General features: G+C 35.6%; 1 protein-coding gene across 4 annotated transcripts in view; it reads left to right on the top strand.

The window, feature by feature from the left end:
- Nucleotides 1–8,962: 8,962 nt before the first annotated feature.
- LOC138698155 (alpha-tocopherol transfer protein-like) overlaps nt 8,963–18,745 on the top strand; it is a 171,753-nt gene continuing 161,970 nt past the window's right edge. For 3 of the 4 annotated variants that reach the window (XM_069823897.1, XM_069823898.1, XM_069823896.1), the window contains exons 1-2: nt 9,011–9,097; nt 9,715–9,855. In XM_069823897.1, coding sequence (XP_069679998.1) covers nt 9,760–9,855 — 96 coding nt within the window. In that variant the 5' untranslated portion in view covers nt 9,011–9,097; nt 9,715–9,759. Of the gene's footprint in view, nt 9,098–9,714; nt 9,856–18,745 lie in introns of all 4 variants that reach the window. The other variant, XM_069823899.1, reaches the window with a different exon arrangement.

The following is an 18,745-nucleotide window of genomic DNA, read 5'->3' as shown; positions in this document are numbered from 1 at the left end:
AGATGCTGTCTAACTATCTTCTTGTGCAAAGCAATACTGGTGGTGAATTGATGGTATAAATTTATCGCGTTTAATAGCAGATAACCATTTACTGAGAAGCTCAGGCTTTTGCAATGGAAACATAAAAAGAAAGTTTGCGCTTACTCCTATAAAACATTCTCTTCTATTAACACAATATATTTGTACTAATGTTCTCAGTCATTTTACAATATCCTAATACAATATATGTAACTAACTCACTTGTGAAAAGAAATTTCCGAATCCTTCTTACGTCGATTGGTACAGTTGTATGCGGCACAACTATGCACCATGGTTCCACTTACGGAATTTATATAGGAGTGCGATGAAAATAAATGATGAAAGAACACTATTTGTACAGTTGTATGCAGCACAAGAGCACACAATGGTTTCACTTTTAAAAAAGAAATATGATTAAAATACTATTATTTGTATAGGCCTCATATGTAGCACAATAGTAGGCCTACACTGTGATTTCACGTATATCACAGGAGAACGATTCCTGTAAACTATATAAACACTATATACAGACACACTATTGATTAAATTAATACGCACTTACTCCTAACACATTCAATAATACTGAATAACCTTCTATGTTATTTCAAATTAGGCGGAGTTGTGATGTAAACATATTGTAGTCACATGACACTCACCCCAAGAGGACTTATAGGCCTCTTGACTCACCCTCAAGATGGAGATGCGCGAAAGTGTTCAATTTTTGGTCGAGGAACAGCGCTCGTAGTGAGTCTAGGTTAAACTATAAAACGTCTTTGGTTTCTGCATTCCTCCTTCCCTACCAGACATCACCGTTGCGCCATCATATGTCTGACTTACAACTTTATTCCCTGCAATCTGCCACTCTGATAAAACCTTGCGCAAAACTTCGGACAATCCCAAAGCCGTCTTGTCTCCGGATACGGCATAAAAGCCAACGAATCGCTCTTCTATGCGGTCTTCAATACAATAGCGAAATATGATGCTCATTTGGCTTTTACACGATACATCTAAGGTTTCATCTGTTTGAACAGAAACGAAAGAACTTTCTTCAATTTCACTTTTAATTTTCTCATTTAATACAGACGTTATCACTTCAATCAAATCATTCTGTATATCTGGAGATGTTCCTTTAAAAAGAGAATTTGATTGCAGATGGTCTCGAATTAATTACTCATTTTGAGCAAATAATTCCCTCTGTTACCACTACTTTCATTTTCTCTATGACCCCGGAATGCAAGTTCTTGCTTTGACAGAAATATTGTTGCCTGAATAAGTCGTGCTAAAATACGTCTATTGGACGAAACTTCTTCATTGTGTTTCATTGAAGGCGGACAGATTCTGAAAGAACATGCTCTATGCGAATGGACCATAGGAGAGGAAACGACTCGCTGTGTAGTAAAAGTTGTTTCGATGATTGATGTTTCTCGGCTTTCTTTATGAAGTTGTTCAAATCAGAAACCCCCTCAGTACACCATTCAGAAATGGTTCCCCATCGTAATACACACATAACAATACATTTTGTTCTTCACCATACACCCTGTAAGCCACTTGTATCTCGTGTACCATGATGGTTGAAAAGTACGCGTCTGTCTTTTGGTTGTGTCCTTTATTGACAGCAAAGGAGTCTTGTGTTTTTTTTTAAATCACACTTTTGTTCGTAAGTCAGTCTTGATAATGGAATTGTCCTAAAAAATTCAAGTACATTAGTGTTAGGAACTGTTATTTCACTCATAATTTATTATATCAGCCACAATGCACACTAACACTTCAACTGAACACATCTCACGAAAGGGATAACTCGGAAACTAAACTGTTTTCAATGTGAAAGCTAGCTTCTTGTTAGCCTTGCGACCAGGTAGTTTAGTTACAAAGGAATGGCAAATCTGCGGGGTGGGTTACACAGAAGAATGCGTGAAAGAAAACAGTTTGCTTATAGAACAGTGGAGGGGGTTGGAAGCTGGTGTGTGCAGGCTTCATGTTTACTGCTGCATCACAAATCGTCCTAAGCTGCCGCACCACAACATTTAACGAGTAAATATAAATTGTGTTAAAATTAATACATAATTTTGTTCATAAACTGCAGGTTTATTATGAAGCTATTAACTGGGGAAGCTGAGCTTTTTAGCTTACATTGACGCTACGCCACTGGAAAATGGAGACATTTGCGGTCAATATGTTATCGTCGCGGGATACCTAAATTTTCCCCAGGTAAATTTTCAGGGTACAATAGAGGGAGGGATGCGTCCAGTGAGCTCTATACTATACTGGAGGCACCACTCAATGCTTTAAAAGCGTGACGCGAATCTTGAACGTCAGAGCGTATTGCTATCTTTTTGTAACATAGTGTTGTCCTTGTCTCTCTTACAGTGAATGCTATCGTACACAATAACAGTATTTTTTATTGCTCACTGTGCATGTGCAACATGAACCTCACAAAAGACTCATTGAAACACATTAGTTAGAATGAGAGAGCAATACTCTCTCCAACATGGCAGTTACAGTCACGCTTTCAGGCAGGAGAGAACATTGCAGTGGTGCCTCCAGTATAGTATAGAGCCCACTGGATGGGTCAGGCCCAGTCATTAGTAAACTCACTCATCTGGGAACAAAACTTAACATAAGTAACAGATAGAGCAACAAGGGGTGATTCCTTACTAGACATAGTATTTTGGATGTGATGATCAAAAGACTGGATTGTTCCTCTCGAAGGCGAGACAGATTACAACTTCAGCTGTTGACGTTTGTGATGCGAACTGACGAACTCAATTATACACTTTTATGTCTCTTTTAGGCTAGGGTATATTATATAATGTGTTTTGTTTGTGCCATTTTCATTTTAATCTTTGTGTTCTTTTGTATCGTGGTTGGATCTAATAAATAATATAACTTATTCAATACATAGGTATATCTTTCAGAAATGGCTCACTATTAGGTAGGCCTGCAGCCCAGCATCCGTTATTGGTGCACTACCATTGATTTTGTGAAATACTTATATTTCACTTGATGATACTTAGCAGAAGATTATTTTCACATTTGAAAAAATATTATTTACTTTAGGAAATTCTATCTTACTAGTTTCATCTACTGTTTTGTGAAGTAGCCTGTGGACTAGGCAACAATATGGACAAGATTAGAGAAAATTTTATAAGATCTCCAACCATGTACGACGTAACTTCAATGCGCAGGCACACAACTGTGAACTCATTTAAACCACCAGAATAAGATAACTGCTTGTCCATACATTTCTTGTTGAAAGCCAGGTACTTTCTGTTACTATAAGGATCAAATGTTTCAAAACTCTTTGCTACAGAAAGCCGCTATCAAAAATATAATATGTTGGGCAATAAATTTCTTTCATAATATGTAGTGTAGAGAGATATCTCTATACAAAGATGTTACTCAGCGGATACCCACAGATGAGAGAATCGTACTACCCCAGATCATGTTTTTTTTTTATCCAGAATGTTTAGTAACGGGACAGAATTATTATACTTTATTTCTGCTGTTATGAGAAAATTGGAACATTTTATATTGTGATTGTATTTCTTCAGTTTTTATTTTGGCTACTTGAAAAACAAGTCGCTATGTGATAAACGCCAATACATTTAATGCAATACAGCAGTACTCGAAACATATAGGCCCTAATTTTAGGAGCGAAGCGAAAAGAAAGAGATAAATATGTAAATAATCAGAGAATAGAAAAAAAAAAGTAATGTAAGTGTTGTAAAATAGAGTAAACGGAAAAGTCAGCAAGTAATGTAGGAGAAAATAGCGGGAAAACAATGATTAAGAGTAGGTAGGATTTGAGGGTAGAGAAGAAAATAAATAAATAACGCAAATTATTAAGGAACGAATATGCAATATTTAATAGGTGAGTGAAAAATGGAAGGGAGACAGTCTAGGTAGGAGGGAGAGAATAGAAGAGGATAGAGGGGGAAGGACATATAGCAATTCAGTCATAACATAGCATTAGAAAGTAATCAAATTCTCGGCAAAGAATACATTAATAGAAAAGAGTTATATGTATAAAGGGATGGTGGATCGAAAAACAGAAATGTGAAGATCCACCATAACTGTGAATTGTAAAGTTGAATGACAAATATCATATCATATCATATAGGCCCTAATTATTTATAATAGCAAATGCGCAGATTGTACCTAATAAATATATATTTTTAACATAACTTGGTTATTATCATCAGTAGATTTAATTTTTATAAGTGCAGGCGCAGAAGCCTTCGACTTCATTGAAGTGACGGCAATCAAATACTATTTACTGATTTTCTCTTGTAATATAAATTCTAGTCCCAAAAGTAAAAATAACCTTCTGATAAATCAATTTTACAGTAAGGCCACTCTTCGACTTCTCCCCACACCACACACGGGACTGAAGTGCGTTTCGTTATGGACTAGATGGGTTAAATGACGGAATAGCTAAGTGACATAGGTTCGAGGTGTGTGAGGATATTTAAGTGATGTGAGGCCGAGGAATATGAGTATTATGTAAGTATCCTACGTGTGCAGTGTGGGAACATATCGAAGTTTCACCTAAAGCAATTAGGCTAAAGATGACATATTGTTGCTCTCCTGTATTATTATTACTATTATTATTATTATTATCATTATCATTATCATCATCATTACTATTATCATTATATTATTGTATTATTCGTGTTATTAATATTCCCCTTAATCAGAGATTTTAAAATCAGGGCCTATTTACCTTTCGTATTAAAATTAAATGCAATACAACATAATATAATAAAGACCTTTTTGATATTTAGTAATAAATTTAGTAAATATTTCAACATATAAATTAGGATTATACTGCATATACGCTGTATAGGCCTATACGATATTATATGTTATAATACAGAGTTTTACTTTTTTAGAATCTAGGTAGAACTGTCTGTTACTTACTTACTTACAAATGGCTTTTAAGGAACCCGAAGGTTCATTGCCGCCCTCACATAAGCCCACCATCGGTCCCTATACTGTGCAAGATTAATCCAGTCTCTATCATCATATCCCACCTCCCTCAAATCCATTTTAATATTATCCTCCCATCTATGTCTCGGCCTCCCTAAAGGTCTTTTTCCCTCCAGTCTCCCAACTAACACTCTATATGCATTTCTGGATTCGCCCATACGTGCTACATACCCTTCCCATCTCAAACGTCTGGATTTAATGTTCCTAATTATGTCAGGTGAAGAATACAATGCGAGTAACTTTCTCCATTCTCCTGTAACTTCATCCCTCTTAGCCCCAAATATTTTCCTAAGCACCTTATTCTCAAACACCCGTAGTCTCTGTTCCACTCTCAGAGTGAGAGTCCAAGTTTCACAACCATACAGAAGAACCGGTAATATAACTGTTTTATAAATTCTAACTTTCAGATTTTTGGACAGCAGACTGGATGATAAGAGCTTCTCAACCGAATAATAACATACATTTCCCATATTTATTCTACGTTTAATTTCCTCCCGAGTGTCATTTATATTTGTTACTGTTGCTCCAAGATATTTGAATTTTCCACCTCTTCGAAGGATAAATCTCCAATTTTTATATTTCCATTTCGTACAATATTCTGGTCACGAGACATAATCATATACTTTGTCTTTTCGGGATTTACTTCCAAACCGATCGCTTTACTTACTTCAAGTAAAATTTCCGTGTTTTCCCTAATCGTTTGTGTATTTTCTCCTAACATATTCACGTCATCCGCATAGACAAGAAGCTGATGTAACCCGTTCAATTCCAAACCCTGCCTGTTATCCTGAACTTTCCTAATGGCATATCCTAAAGCGAAGTTAAAAAGTAAAGGTGATAGTGCATCTCACTGCTTTAGCCCGCAGCAAATTGGAAAAGCATGAGATAGAAACTGACCTATGCAGACTCTGCTGTATGTTTCACTGAGACACATTTTAATTAATCGAACTAGTTTCTTGGGAATACCAAATTCAATAAGAATATCATATAATACTTCCCTCTTAACCGAGTCATATGCCTTTTTGAAGTCTATGAATAACTGATGTACTGTACACTTATACTCCCATTTTTTCTCCATTATCTGCCGAATACAAAAAATCTGATCAATAGTCGATCTATTACGCCGAAAACCGCACTGATGATCCCCAATAATTTCATCTATGTACGGAGTTAATCTTCTCAAAAGGATATTGGACAAAATTTTGTACGACGTCAACAAAAGTGATATTCCTCGAAAGTTACCACAGTTGGTTTTGTCCCCCTTTTTTGAAAAAATAGGTACAATTATGGACTCCTTCCATTGTTCTGGTACAATTTCCTTTTCCCAAATAGCAAGTATAAGTTTGTAAATTTCGCTATATAATGACTGCCACCCTCTTGTATTAATTCTGCTGGAATTTGATCGATACCTGGAGACTTGTACTTTTTCAGATTTTCTATCGCAATTTCGACTTCTGAAAGAGTGGGTTCGGGTATAAATGGCTCAGCAGTTTGTAACTGTCTGTTAAAGACACAAATTACTATCACATTTTGTTTCAGTCTGAAACAGACTGCGCTATCGAAATACTTCTTTGCTGATACAGTCAAGGTGTACCTAATGATGGTTGATATTAATTGTATTAAAATGAGGGCCCATCACCTGGTGTTATACTCATGTTTAATCAAACCGGAGTGAAGTTTGGACACCTTCACAAGACTGAGCTTGCCGCTCACACGTAAGTTCTTAATCGATATCCAGGTACGTTTGAAGAAAAGTTACCGGTTATTGAGAGGATAGAATTAAATTTATGACGTAAAAGATGGCGTGTGTTGTGATATTCGTAAAGATCGGATTATAGGGTCAATTATCTTTTCAGGAAAAAAAAAATAACTCTCATAAATATATTACCAGAATATTATAGCCATGCTTTTAGGAACTTGTGGACGAAGGAAGGGTGCGTGTGTGTGGTTTCAGCAAGATTCTGCGACGGCTCATACACTGCGTGAATCTAAGGCTGCTTCTTTGAAATGTTTCAAAGTAGGTATGGCCACCCGCTTTCCCGACCCGCTTCCTTGCGACTTTTATCTGTAGAGAAATTTAAAAAAATAAAGTGTATGCCTGTATGTCAAACACGCGCACTGAATAAGGATTAAGAAAACGTCCACAAAATTCATTCATTTTATAAAGACGAACTGCGCTGAGTGAACGGAAACTTTATCAGCAGATTACAGCAGTCTACGCAAGCCGAGAAATAACACTTCTAATACATAACTTACCTCCCTTCAGAACCGAGTACATATAACAAAATGCTTTATTTCACGTGAGCTTTCCCATATTCAGCTATGCACGGCAAACAGCTGTCTAAGCGGGCTCGATCATCATTTGACTATGGCAAAGACACTTACCAAGTCCACGCTGTAGCACAATGGCACGAAGGGTCATGCTTATAGTGTAGTGTTACCGTAATAGCATTGTTTCGAGTCTTCATGGAGCAAGAAATTTTCTCATGAAATTTCGGCCAGTGTATGAGACCGATATTCAACCAGTATCGTGATGAATTTGGAAAGCTACAGTGAGTAGCGAAATCTGGTTTCGTAAGCGAGCTATTAACAGCTGGGGAGTTCATCACGCTACCACACTGTTCGGATGACCACCACCTCTGATAAGGCATATAGACGTGAGCTCAACAGCTGGCTGGTAAGTCATGGTACTCCATGGAATGTCGCACAACTGATTTATTTATTATATGCGCTTATCAGGTTCTGCACGTGAGAAATATGTTAGTAATTTTGTGCTAATGCGGCATATAGAAATGGATCGGAATACAATAGGATCGTGGAGAATATTGTCGAAATCCCTTCATCAATAACAAAATGTTTATTCTATAAACCCTCTACGCATATAAAGCTATAGTACTTGTGTTAGTCAAGAATAAACAGAAATGAAAAACAACGATAAACTCGTGCATGCTATGAAACAAGAAACAAATCTCACTACCACATTTAGAACTTATCAACACCATTACAACTATTTACTGGTACAAAATTTAGAAGAGAACTGTAATCCGCCTGTTTAGTGAAGACCTTTATTATTATTATTATTATTATTATTATTATTATTATTATTATTATTATTATTATTATTATTATTATTATTATTTTAAGAGTTGACTAATAAGGGTAATAAAATAATGAATCATATCTCTATCCCTCATTTTATAATTTTGCTTTTGTCATGTATTTACAAATGGTTATTGCTGTTGTATATGTCTGTTAAGTCTAGTTATGCATCTGACTGCGCTGTCGATGAGCTGGCAACCTGCTTTCTTCGTTTGAGCACACATAATTTCACAATGCAGGAAATATAACTATTGATTCTACACAGAATTTATTTACATTTACAATCTACTTTACGTTACTGGTTACTCCATCACGATTTTAGAGACCATATGTGCGTGTGTCACAACTACGCATCATTTCATATGTTAGGACATCGTAGACGAAACCATCAGTCTTACTTGTTTGTTTGTGAACAGTACCTTGCGGCAAATAAATGCCAGTCATTACAAATCACGCTTGGCTTTATACATATTAATGCAGGTATTGTCCCTATTGTGTTATTAAATATGTATTCTCTCATAACGTTCTTTTGTGTGATTATTAAATTACAAAGAGAAGAGAAAAGAGAGAGAGAGAGAGAGAGACAGAGAGAGATTGTTTATTCTATTTTCATAAATTACTCCCTTCTGAATTTCTTAAGTGGACATAATAGCATTTTCGTTATAATTGAGCAATATTTGTAAGAGATTTATTTGTATTAAATTTATTATGAAGGTAAATTTGCAGTACTTGCTATTTAAAAGTAAAGGTTTGAAACGGAGAATAGCAGTATACAGAGTACGATGTTAGACATGTATATCACTTTAAATATGCAAAACAAAACAGAAAATTTACTTTTCATTTATGGTAATATATTGCCAGTGATATGAGTGAAACAGTCATTCAAATGTTAAGGGCTCTTTAAGTTCTGCTTCTTGTAGTCGTTTTTACTTATTAAGATATGACAGTTGGAAACGAGGCGGTTCCAGGAAAATAAGATTATTTAAAACAGGTAATCATGAAATTAATTATATAATCGGAATTAATATTGAGAAGCAAAAATGTTGATTCAAGTTTTAATAAGTATTATTAGAATACTGAGTAAACAGGAGGCCTTGACATTAGTTTGATGGAATACGCAAGGATAAAATCCGTGGAATATGTTTTTAAGCATGTTATTTATGTAGTATAATTAATATTCTCGGAACTAATATATTCTTATATTGGCTTCAAGAGTTAGAACCAACGCTTATCTATCTGTGGAGGTATTGGTATAAGAAAATGTAATATCTTTGTCGCAGGATTACAACAATAATAGTAGTTCTTATCAGACTTAGTTGTTTGTTTGCTTAGTTACCACATATTCAATTATATATAAATCAAGATTTGTGTACTTATCAAGATACTGAATGTGAAATTTTGTAGTGTGACATACTTCATTGATAACTATTAATGATATCTTCAGTTTATTTGTGGACCATTACGTTTGTTTATTACAAGCCATGTAACTTAACTTACACTAATGAATAATAAGTCAAAATACCCAATGGTGTGAATATTGTGGTAAACTCTTCAAATGTGTAACCATTTATATAAGTCAGTAAAGCGCACCCTGATGTTCATCGTAAGGTCATGATGTGAACAAAGCAACTAACAAGTTGAAGGGACATTCCTATGCAACTGTTCCTGGAAGAGAGGAAAATGGAAATGATCTTCGGGATACTGAGTCACAGTCTCCACACACAAGTCTATCAAATGATAAATTTCAAGGTATTGTAGAGTTTGAAAATAAGTTTACGGGTGTTATTAATAACGGTGACGGTGGAGGAGTTTGAGAAAATCGTCGTCGATTCATTGAATATTTGGCAAATGCTATTAATATCTTGTTAGGTCCTAGACATCCTACAGTAAGTTATTATAACAAACTAGTGGCTTGTGCAGCAATTGCTGCAAACTAAGTCCATAAAAAGTTCAAATAAAAAAATTGTTGAGATTTATTTTCAATGAAGAATACCAGACATTTTGATAGTTATTTGCTTCCATAATAGTGAAACATACTCCCTCTGAATGTTTTCTTTTTTGCCAAATACTTTTCCTTGAATCTATCCACCTTCAGTTTTTGAGTTTCAATGCGAAATCGCTAGTAACAATGTCAGGATGATCAGTGGGTTTTTCATGTGGGAGTAATGCAGTAGTTATTTCGGGTCATTGCGGATTGTATGTGAAAGTTAAGAAAATATAAGGTTTGTCATGCTTTGAAAAAAAGACTTAGCATCTTGGTATAGCTGCTGCATGCTTCGTGAACTACCCTGAAATGTAGAGGGCAGAATCACTTTTTCCCACTAAGAGATCTTGCTGAGGTGATCAAGAGACTACAAAATCTTGTAGGCCTCTTATTTTATCAATAAGTAATACCTTTTGATCTTTTATTGTGAATTGTAATTTTTTGCGCTTCTTCCAGACAATACTGATCTATCAAATACTGCTGGATTAATTTGTGTAACAATGAATGTTATTTCGTATATTTTCTGTAATATAGGCTGTTGTGAGGAATTTATTGCTGAGATGTGGAAAATGAAGCGAATGATATGTCAGAGTTGTAGAATCTTATATGCGCTCTAAGTAAAATTGTCCATCGTAAATCGTTAGCAGCTTCTGTGTTTCATTTAGGCCTATTGCTGGTTGCGGGAAATAAACTTACTCATCACGGTAGCAAGAAGTGAAATGGCATGCTATTTTCCCTACAGCGATCACAAATCTAATCAATTAAACCAAAGAAATATGAAATTAATTTTGATGCAGTTTAAAGACGCAGCTAAAATAGGAAGCATGACTCAATTACTACCAAGGAAAGTTAGAAAATCAGACATATAAATATCTACATCACACTGCCATTACATATATGAAAAGGACCCACACCTCTTAATTAATAATTGTAAATGTATTTCATTTTTAATAACAATATTGTTACCTTATGTAAGGGAGAGTCGGGTAATATCGGACATCGGGTAGTATCGGACAGTGCGTTTCTTTCATCTACCACTATATGGTAGTACCTGAATGACATGGTTACGTTTCTCTATATGACATCACAGAACCGTAACCATGTCAATCAGGTACTATCATCGTGTGGTAGATGAAAGGAACTCACTGTCCGATATTACCCGATGTCCAATACTACCCGACTCTCCATTCAGTTTTATAGTTTTCAGTAACATAAGTTTATATAGGCCTATAGCCGTTACTCAGTAAATTATAGAAATGAAGACCTAATATAAAATATTCTTTCTCTGCGTCTACTTACATAGAACCCCAAAAGGTTTCACTTTCATATATCAGTATAGCATTATGTGTTGCATTAACTTTAATAATATTTAATGTTTAATGTAATAATGTCATCACACATTCTTAAGTTTTGTAGTTCTTAATATCCAATACACAGCTGTACTCGGAAAACTACAGACCAGAGAATCAGAGCTGTAAATTATTTTTTATACGTTATCAAAAAATTGCGCAAATAAAGATCGACATATTGGCATTATGATGGGAAAGAATCTGAGCCGTCTGAACTCTATGTCAGCAATCCTGTAGGTCATTGCCTTCGTGTAATAGCCTATTGTTTATTGTAGTGTGTGTTTTGTTTTATTCTGAAATGCAACACTGCCGACTTGATGCTCGCTTCGCTTAAGGAAGCCAACATCAAGTCGGCCGTGAATGCAATTAATTAGTTCTCAAAACTGACGAAAGATGGATTTTGGAAAAAAGGAAAATGATGTAGGAAAATTGACATTTCACTGAAAACTAATATTTTTCCGAAAAACTTTGGGTTCCAAGCTTCAAAATGAGAGGTCATTTAATAAAATCCGTTCAGCCGTTTACCCGTAATTTCCATTACCAGTTCAAATTATATATATAGATGTAAACCCAGTGGCGTAGCGTGAAATTTTGAGCAGGGGAAGCTAACTCAAGTTGTCTTTCATATTATGTTGCGAAAATGTAGTCTTAAAATAAATAGCAGTCAATGTCAAGTCAGCAGTCTGAAGATTGGTTGGAACCTCATAAGTAACATAGTAAAATATGATTTCATTGTTTACACATATCTCTAACAAATAGACACATACTGTATGTATAATTTAACATCAGCTCACTCCCTGTCATATTTAGAGAAATCACAATATTAACCGTCAATAGATACAGTATTAGCATAATTACGTCAATCAACGTTAAAATCTTTATCTGAAGATTATTTTTGACTACATGATTTTACAAAATCACATGCCCTTACCTTAAAACTTTCTGCAGATGAGCTCCATTCCTCGCTCTTTCTTCTCTGCGAAGACGTCAATAACGTACTCCAGAAATGAGGATTCTGAAGAGAGTTCACTAAGTTTTTTTTTTTTTTTTTTTTTTTTTTTTTTTTTTTTTTTTTTTTTTTTTTTTTTTTCGGCGGCTAGTGCACTCATACACCACAGTCGATCATTGGACATGGAGTTTCTTAGACATGTATTGATCCTTTTGAGTGTGCTCATACTCCGTTCGCTGCTTGCTGTCGTGGCAGGGAAAGTTAGAATTAGTCTTAATAACTTAGTCGTTTCTTGATATATGGAATCCAGTCCAGTAGTCACAAAGTATTTTAGGAGTTCCTGAGGAGGTAACTGTTTCTCCTCATCTGCCTAATTTCATGAGCCAAAGAGTAATAAGGATAAAGACAAATATAAATAGTAAAACGTAATTACCTGCATTCTTGTGGTATAACATCAAATAATCAAAGCTAATAATCCTGCAACTGTCAGTCAATAATCTTCGTCGTCTTTGTGACTTGGGGGTATTTATGTTTACATAATTCATCATATCCGTAGGATGGGCTTCCTGAAATATATTTCAGTAACCGAGTGAGAATATTAACTTAATCTTGCACATTGTGTGCACCTTGCGGTCGTGAAAAATAGCGGACGAAAAGTAATGCTGATAGAACGCAACCGCAAAAGACACTAAGATTTATTACTATACCATAAAAAAAACAACCAAATATAAGCTAAAAGTGTAACAAGGATAAAAACAAATATAAACAGTGAAACGTAATCACCTGCATTCCTATAGTAGTCTACAACAGCAAATAATTGAAGAAACTGGAACTGTCAGTCAGTAATCGTCATCTTTGTGAACAACAAATATTAAGCTGTTATGCTAAAACTGTCAATTAAAAATTCTTGTGTTCGTGTTTTACGCCTATTCATATTTACACAATTCATCAAATCTGTACCGATGGAGTTCATGAAATATTTAATTAATCGAGTTAGGACATTAACTTAATCTTGCACACTGTGTGCATTTTGCTTAGGCATAATAATAAATATTTCAATAAACAAGGAAATGCATCAACTGTTATTATTAAATCGAATATGTGCAAGAATGTCGAAATATTATAACTAGGCCATATCTAGATAGTATGAAAATACTTAACCAGATTTATTTTGCACTCACTTATTGATTCATAAATAAAATTGATTTAGAGAGATGCTGTCTAACTATCTTCTTGTGCAAAGCAATACTGGTGGTGAATTGATGGTATAAATTTATCGCGTTTAACAGCAGATAACCATTTACTGAGAAGCTCAGGCTTTTGCAATGGAAACATAAAAAGAAAGTTTGCGCTTACTCCTATAAAACATTCTCTTCTATTAACACAATATATTTGTACTAATGTTCTCAGTCATTTTACAATATCCTAATACAATATATGTAACTAACTCACTTGTGAAAAGAAATTTCCGAATCCTTCTTACGTCGATTGGTACAGTTGTATGCGGCACAACTATGCACCATGGTTCCACTTACGGAATTTATATAGGAGTGCGATGAAAATAAATGATGAAAGAACACTATTTGTACAGTTGTATGCAGCACAAGAGCACACAATGGTTTCACTTTTAAAAAAGAAATATGATTAAAATACTATTATTTGTATAGGCCTCATATGTAGCACAATAGTAGGCCTACACTGTGATTTCACGTATATCACAGGAGAACGATTCCTTTAAACTATATAAACACTATATACAGACACACTATTGATTAAATTAATACGCACTTACTCCTAACACATTCAATAATACTGAATAACCTTCTATGTTATTTCAAATTAGGCGGAGTTGTGATGTAAACATATTGTAGTCACATGACACTCACCCCAAGAGGACTTATAGGCCTCTTGACTCACCCTCAAGATGGAGATGCGCGAAAGTGTTCAATTTTTGGTCGAGGAACAGCGCTCGTAGTGAGTCTAGGTTAAACTATAAAACGTCTTTGGTTTCTGCATTCCTCCTTCCCTACCAGACATCACCGTTGCGCCATCATATGTCTGACTTACAACTTTATTCCCTGCAATCTGCCACTCTGATAAAACCTTGCGCAAAACTTCGGACAATCCCAAAGCCGTCTTGTCTCCGGATACGGCATAAAAGCCAACGAATCGCTCTTCTATGCGGTCTTCAATACAATAGCGAAATATGATGCTCATTTGGCTTTTACACGATACATCTAAAGTTTCATCTGTTTGAACAGAAACGAAAGAACTTTCTTCAATTTCACTTTTAATTTTCTCATTTAATACAGACGTTATCACTTCAATCAAATCATTCTGTATATCTGGAGATGTTCCTTTAAAAAGAGAATTTGATTGCAGATGGTCTCGAATTAATTACTCATTTTGAGCAAATAATTCCCTCTGTTGCCACTACTTTCATTTTCTCTATGACCCCGGAATGCAAGTTCTTGCTTTGACAGAAATATTGTTGCCTGAATAAGTCGTGCTAAAATACGTCTATTGGACGAACTTCTTCATTGTGTTTCATTGAAGGCGGACAGATTCTGAAAGAACATGCTCTATGCGAATGGACCATAGGAGAGGAAACGACTCGCTGTGTAGTAAATGTTGTTTCGATGATTGATGTTTCTCGGCTTTCTTTATGAAATTGTTCAAATCAGAAACCCCCTCAGTACACCATTCAGAAATGGTTCCCCATCATAATACACACATAACAATACATTTTGTTCTTCACCATACACCCTGTAAGCCACTTGTATCTCGTGTACCATGATGGTTGAAAAGTACGCGTCTGTCTTTTGGTTGTGTCCTTTATTGACAGCAAAGGAGTCTTGTGTTTTTTTTTAAATCACACTTTTGTTCGTAAGTCAGTCTTGATAATGGAATTGTCCTAAAAAATTCAAGTACATTAGTGTTAGGAAGTGTTATTTCACTCATAATTTATTATATCAGCCACAATGCACACTAACACTTCAACTGAACACATTTCACGAAAGGGATAACTCGGAAACTAAACTGTTTTCAATGTGAAAGCTAGCTTCTTGTTAGCCTTGCGACCAGGTAGTTTAGTTACAAAGGAATGGCAAATCTGCGGGGTGGGTTACACAGAAGAATGCGTGAAAGAAAACAGTTTGCTTATAGAACAGTAGAGGGGGTTGGAAGCTGGTGTGTGCAGGCTTCATGTTTACTGCTGCATCACAAATCGTCCTAAGCTGCCGCATCACAACATTTAACGAGTAAATATAAATTGTATTAAAATTAATACATAATTTTGTTCATAAACTGCAGGATTATTATGAAGCTATTAACTGGGGAAGCTGAGTTTTTTAGCTTACATTGACGCTACGCCACTGGTAAAGCCCATAAGGAAACAAGGCATATCTATGAAAAATCCTGGTAGATTAGCTGCAAGAAAACGACAACAAAATAAAGAAGATATCAGCATGAAGTGGCTCAGTATCAGTATGTTAACCAACGGCGTAAAGAAGTGAGAAATATAATGAACAGCCAAAATAATAAAATGTGTTTGGGTTGTATGTATGAATCTGACAGAGAAATTCAAAATTTACTGAATATGCCTAAACATTTTGAATTTAAGGACTATCACGAAAATACCTTTGTCACGAAATGATATCAACCAAATATATGGGGTGCTACGTACAAGCAAAGCGGAACAAAGAAAAATATATCTTGCAATATAACGAAGCGGACAGAAAAGGCTTCCCATATTATCTTAGCGAAAATTAATCATTATGGGTAGTAAAGGCCAATAGTGTAGAAGAATGCTAGGTGGAGTTCAAACAGATTATATTAACAGGAATGCAGAAATTTATCCCGGCTAAACGTTTATCAAACAATCTCGATCCGGAATATTATAATAAACATATACGGAAACTGAAAAGAAAACTAAGGAAATCCTACAGCCAGGGCAAGGAAAGCGTTGTAAAACAAACAAAATTCACATAACTATCCAAAGAACTGCCTAATGCGAAAAGGATATGTAGCTCAGGAAAATTACCTAAATTAACTTTTCAAAGGTGAGCAAAAGAGGTGGGGGGATTTTTATAACCATGTGAAGAAACGACGCAAGGAAAACAATTCGAGCCTCCCTCTAAAAATGACCTCAATCAATTTATTGTAGGGGAAACCCGGGCAAAGCGGATAAGCTAAGAATAACAATGCCACAGGCTATATTTTGGTGCTCCCGAAATAAAAACATCATGACATTGGTTGTGATACATGTTGTCCACATATCTAAAAACAGCAATTCGTTTACCCTATCTACAGAGAGTGATATGATTTGAGAAAGAAAATATAGTTAATTATTCGCTTTGCCCGGGTACACGAGCAAAGCGAATAATTAACACGGGCAAAGTGAATATCTCTATAACATTTTCACATTTCTATTTAATTTCTAGTCACTGATAATAAAATTAAATCAACACATAAACACGATGTTAATGAGACATATGAGACTATAAGAAATGTTATTACAGCCCTTTACAGGATATTAGATTAGTACAAAATACAGATTTGAACAAGTCGACGTATCACTGGCACTGAAGACTTGGATTTCCTCTGATTTTCCTGCTGCCCATAAGTTACTTCTCTTTCAACGTTTTTCATCGGTATAGATGTAAGAGCTTCAGAGCGCTGACATTTTCTTCGTTTAACTCGTATCTTTCGAGCATCCACTTTTGGCACTGGTCTAAATCAACGATCTGACTTGGGTTCTCCTGCTGACAACGTTGAGGGTTTTGGTGTAACCGGGACTGAAAATTTGAGTGTAATTGATGTATTCAATATTTCGTCAATCTCTGAAGATGCCGACATCACAGATGTGGTTGATTCTGAGTGAGCATTAACTGTTTCTTCAGCCGCTGAAGAAGCTGGCAAAGCAGAATTTGTTGAATCTGAGCCAGCTGTCGTTTCTCTGATTTCTGTCAGAAGTGGGCGATCTGTAAGTTCATCTGGAGCAAAATCTTCATCAACAAACACATTATGGTTGTATGGCCAGATAGAAGAACCACTTATTTCTTCAAGTGCTTTCTTCACGGCTTCTTCAGACCATTTGGCTTGTTCCGTCTATCTCTTAAAAAATTAAACCACCTTTTTAATTAAAAATTAGGATAAGTGTTAATTTAATTTAATTAGTGTAATTTAATTAGTGTGACTTAATGCCTCCACTATGTAAAATGATCTAACACGCTTTATTACAATAGAAAAATACATACAAAAATACAGCTGACACATATAGTCAAATGAAGGTGGCAGGGCAAAGCGGATAAGTTATCCACTTCTACTCTTACTAGCTAGAATGACGACAAGTCACATCCAGCAGCAAACTCTGGTAAGGAATCTTCCCCAACATGGCACAAAGCGCTACCTGTTGGCGTTTCTAAGAAATACACATTATTCTCTTTGCCCGGGTTATTCGTTTTGCCCGAGTTTCCCCTACAGGACAGCGAAAAACAGAAAAGGTAAATTCCTATTATGCCACTGTTTTTGGGATGAGGGCAATAATACTTCACTTAGCTTCTGTGGAAAACACGGGACATTTTTCTATCAAGCCTAGGGACATAAATCAGTAGGACCTGATGGTATCGCCGGAGACATGTTAAAATTGGGAGGGGAAGCCATGATTTTCTATCTAGTGCGTATATTTAAATATCAATAAACAATGGTACTGTTCCGGTGAGATTAGAAAGATGCAATAGTGGGGCCAATTTATAAGCCAGGATCTCGCTCAAATACAAAAAATTACACACCAATCAGTCTCACCTCTGTGGTTTGCAAACAGTTGGAACACTTGTTTTCAGCATATCTAAGGCAGAATTGGAATGATTCAAATTGGTTACATAATTGTCAGCATGGGTTTCGGGGGGCTACTCATGTGACAGACAATTACTAACTATGTAAGAATCAACGAGGGTTGATTTCAGAATACTCCAGTGGATCAAGGAATTTTTTACTTGTCGCACTCAGAAAGTACGGGTGGGGGAGGAATTATCGAGCCTAATAGAAATTACTTCCGGAGTCCCACAGGGGAGTGTCTTGGGGCACCTTCTATTCCTGGCTTTTGTAAATGATCTGCTAGTTAACATCTTGTCCAGGGTTCGCTTATTCGCGGATGATTGTGTCATATTCAGGGAAATAAAATATTACGAAGATACTACTCCTCTTCTGAATGGCCTGAATAGAATAAGTGATTGGGCAATGACCAACAAAATGAAAATAAGTTCTCTAAAGTGCAAAGCCGTAAGCTTTACAAGAAAACGAAATAAAATAATCGCATCGTATACGTTAGGGGGAAACCATTCCGGAAGTTAACAA

This window comes from Periplaneta americana, chromosome 4 (assembly GCF_040183065.1).
Source record: "Periplaneta americana isolate PAMFEO1 chromosome 4, P.americana_PAMFEO1_priV1, whole genome shotgun sequence".
Classification (NCBI taxonomy): Eukaryota; Metazoa; Arthropoda; class Insecta; order Blattodea; family Blattidae; genus Periplaneta; species Periplaneta americana.
This window is presented reverse-complemented; position numbering and strand designations above follow the sequence as displayed.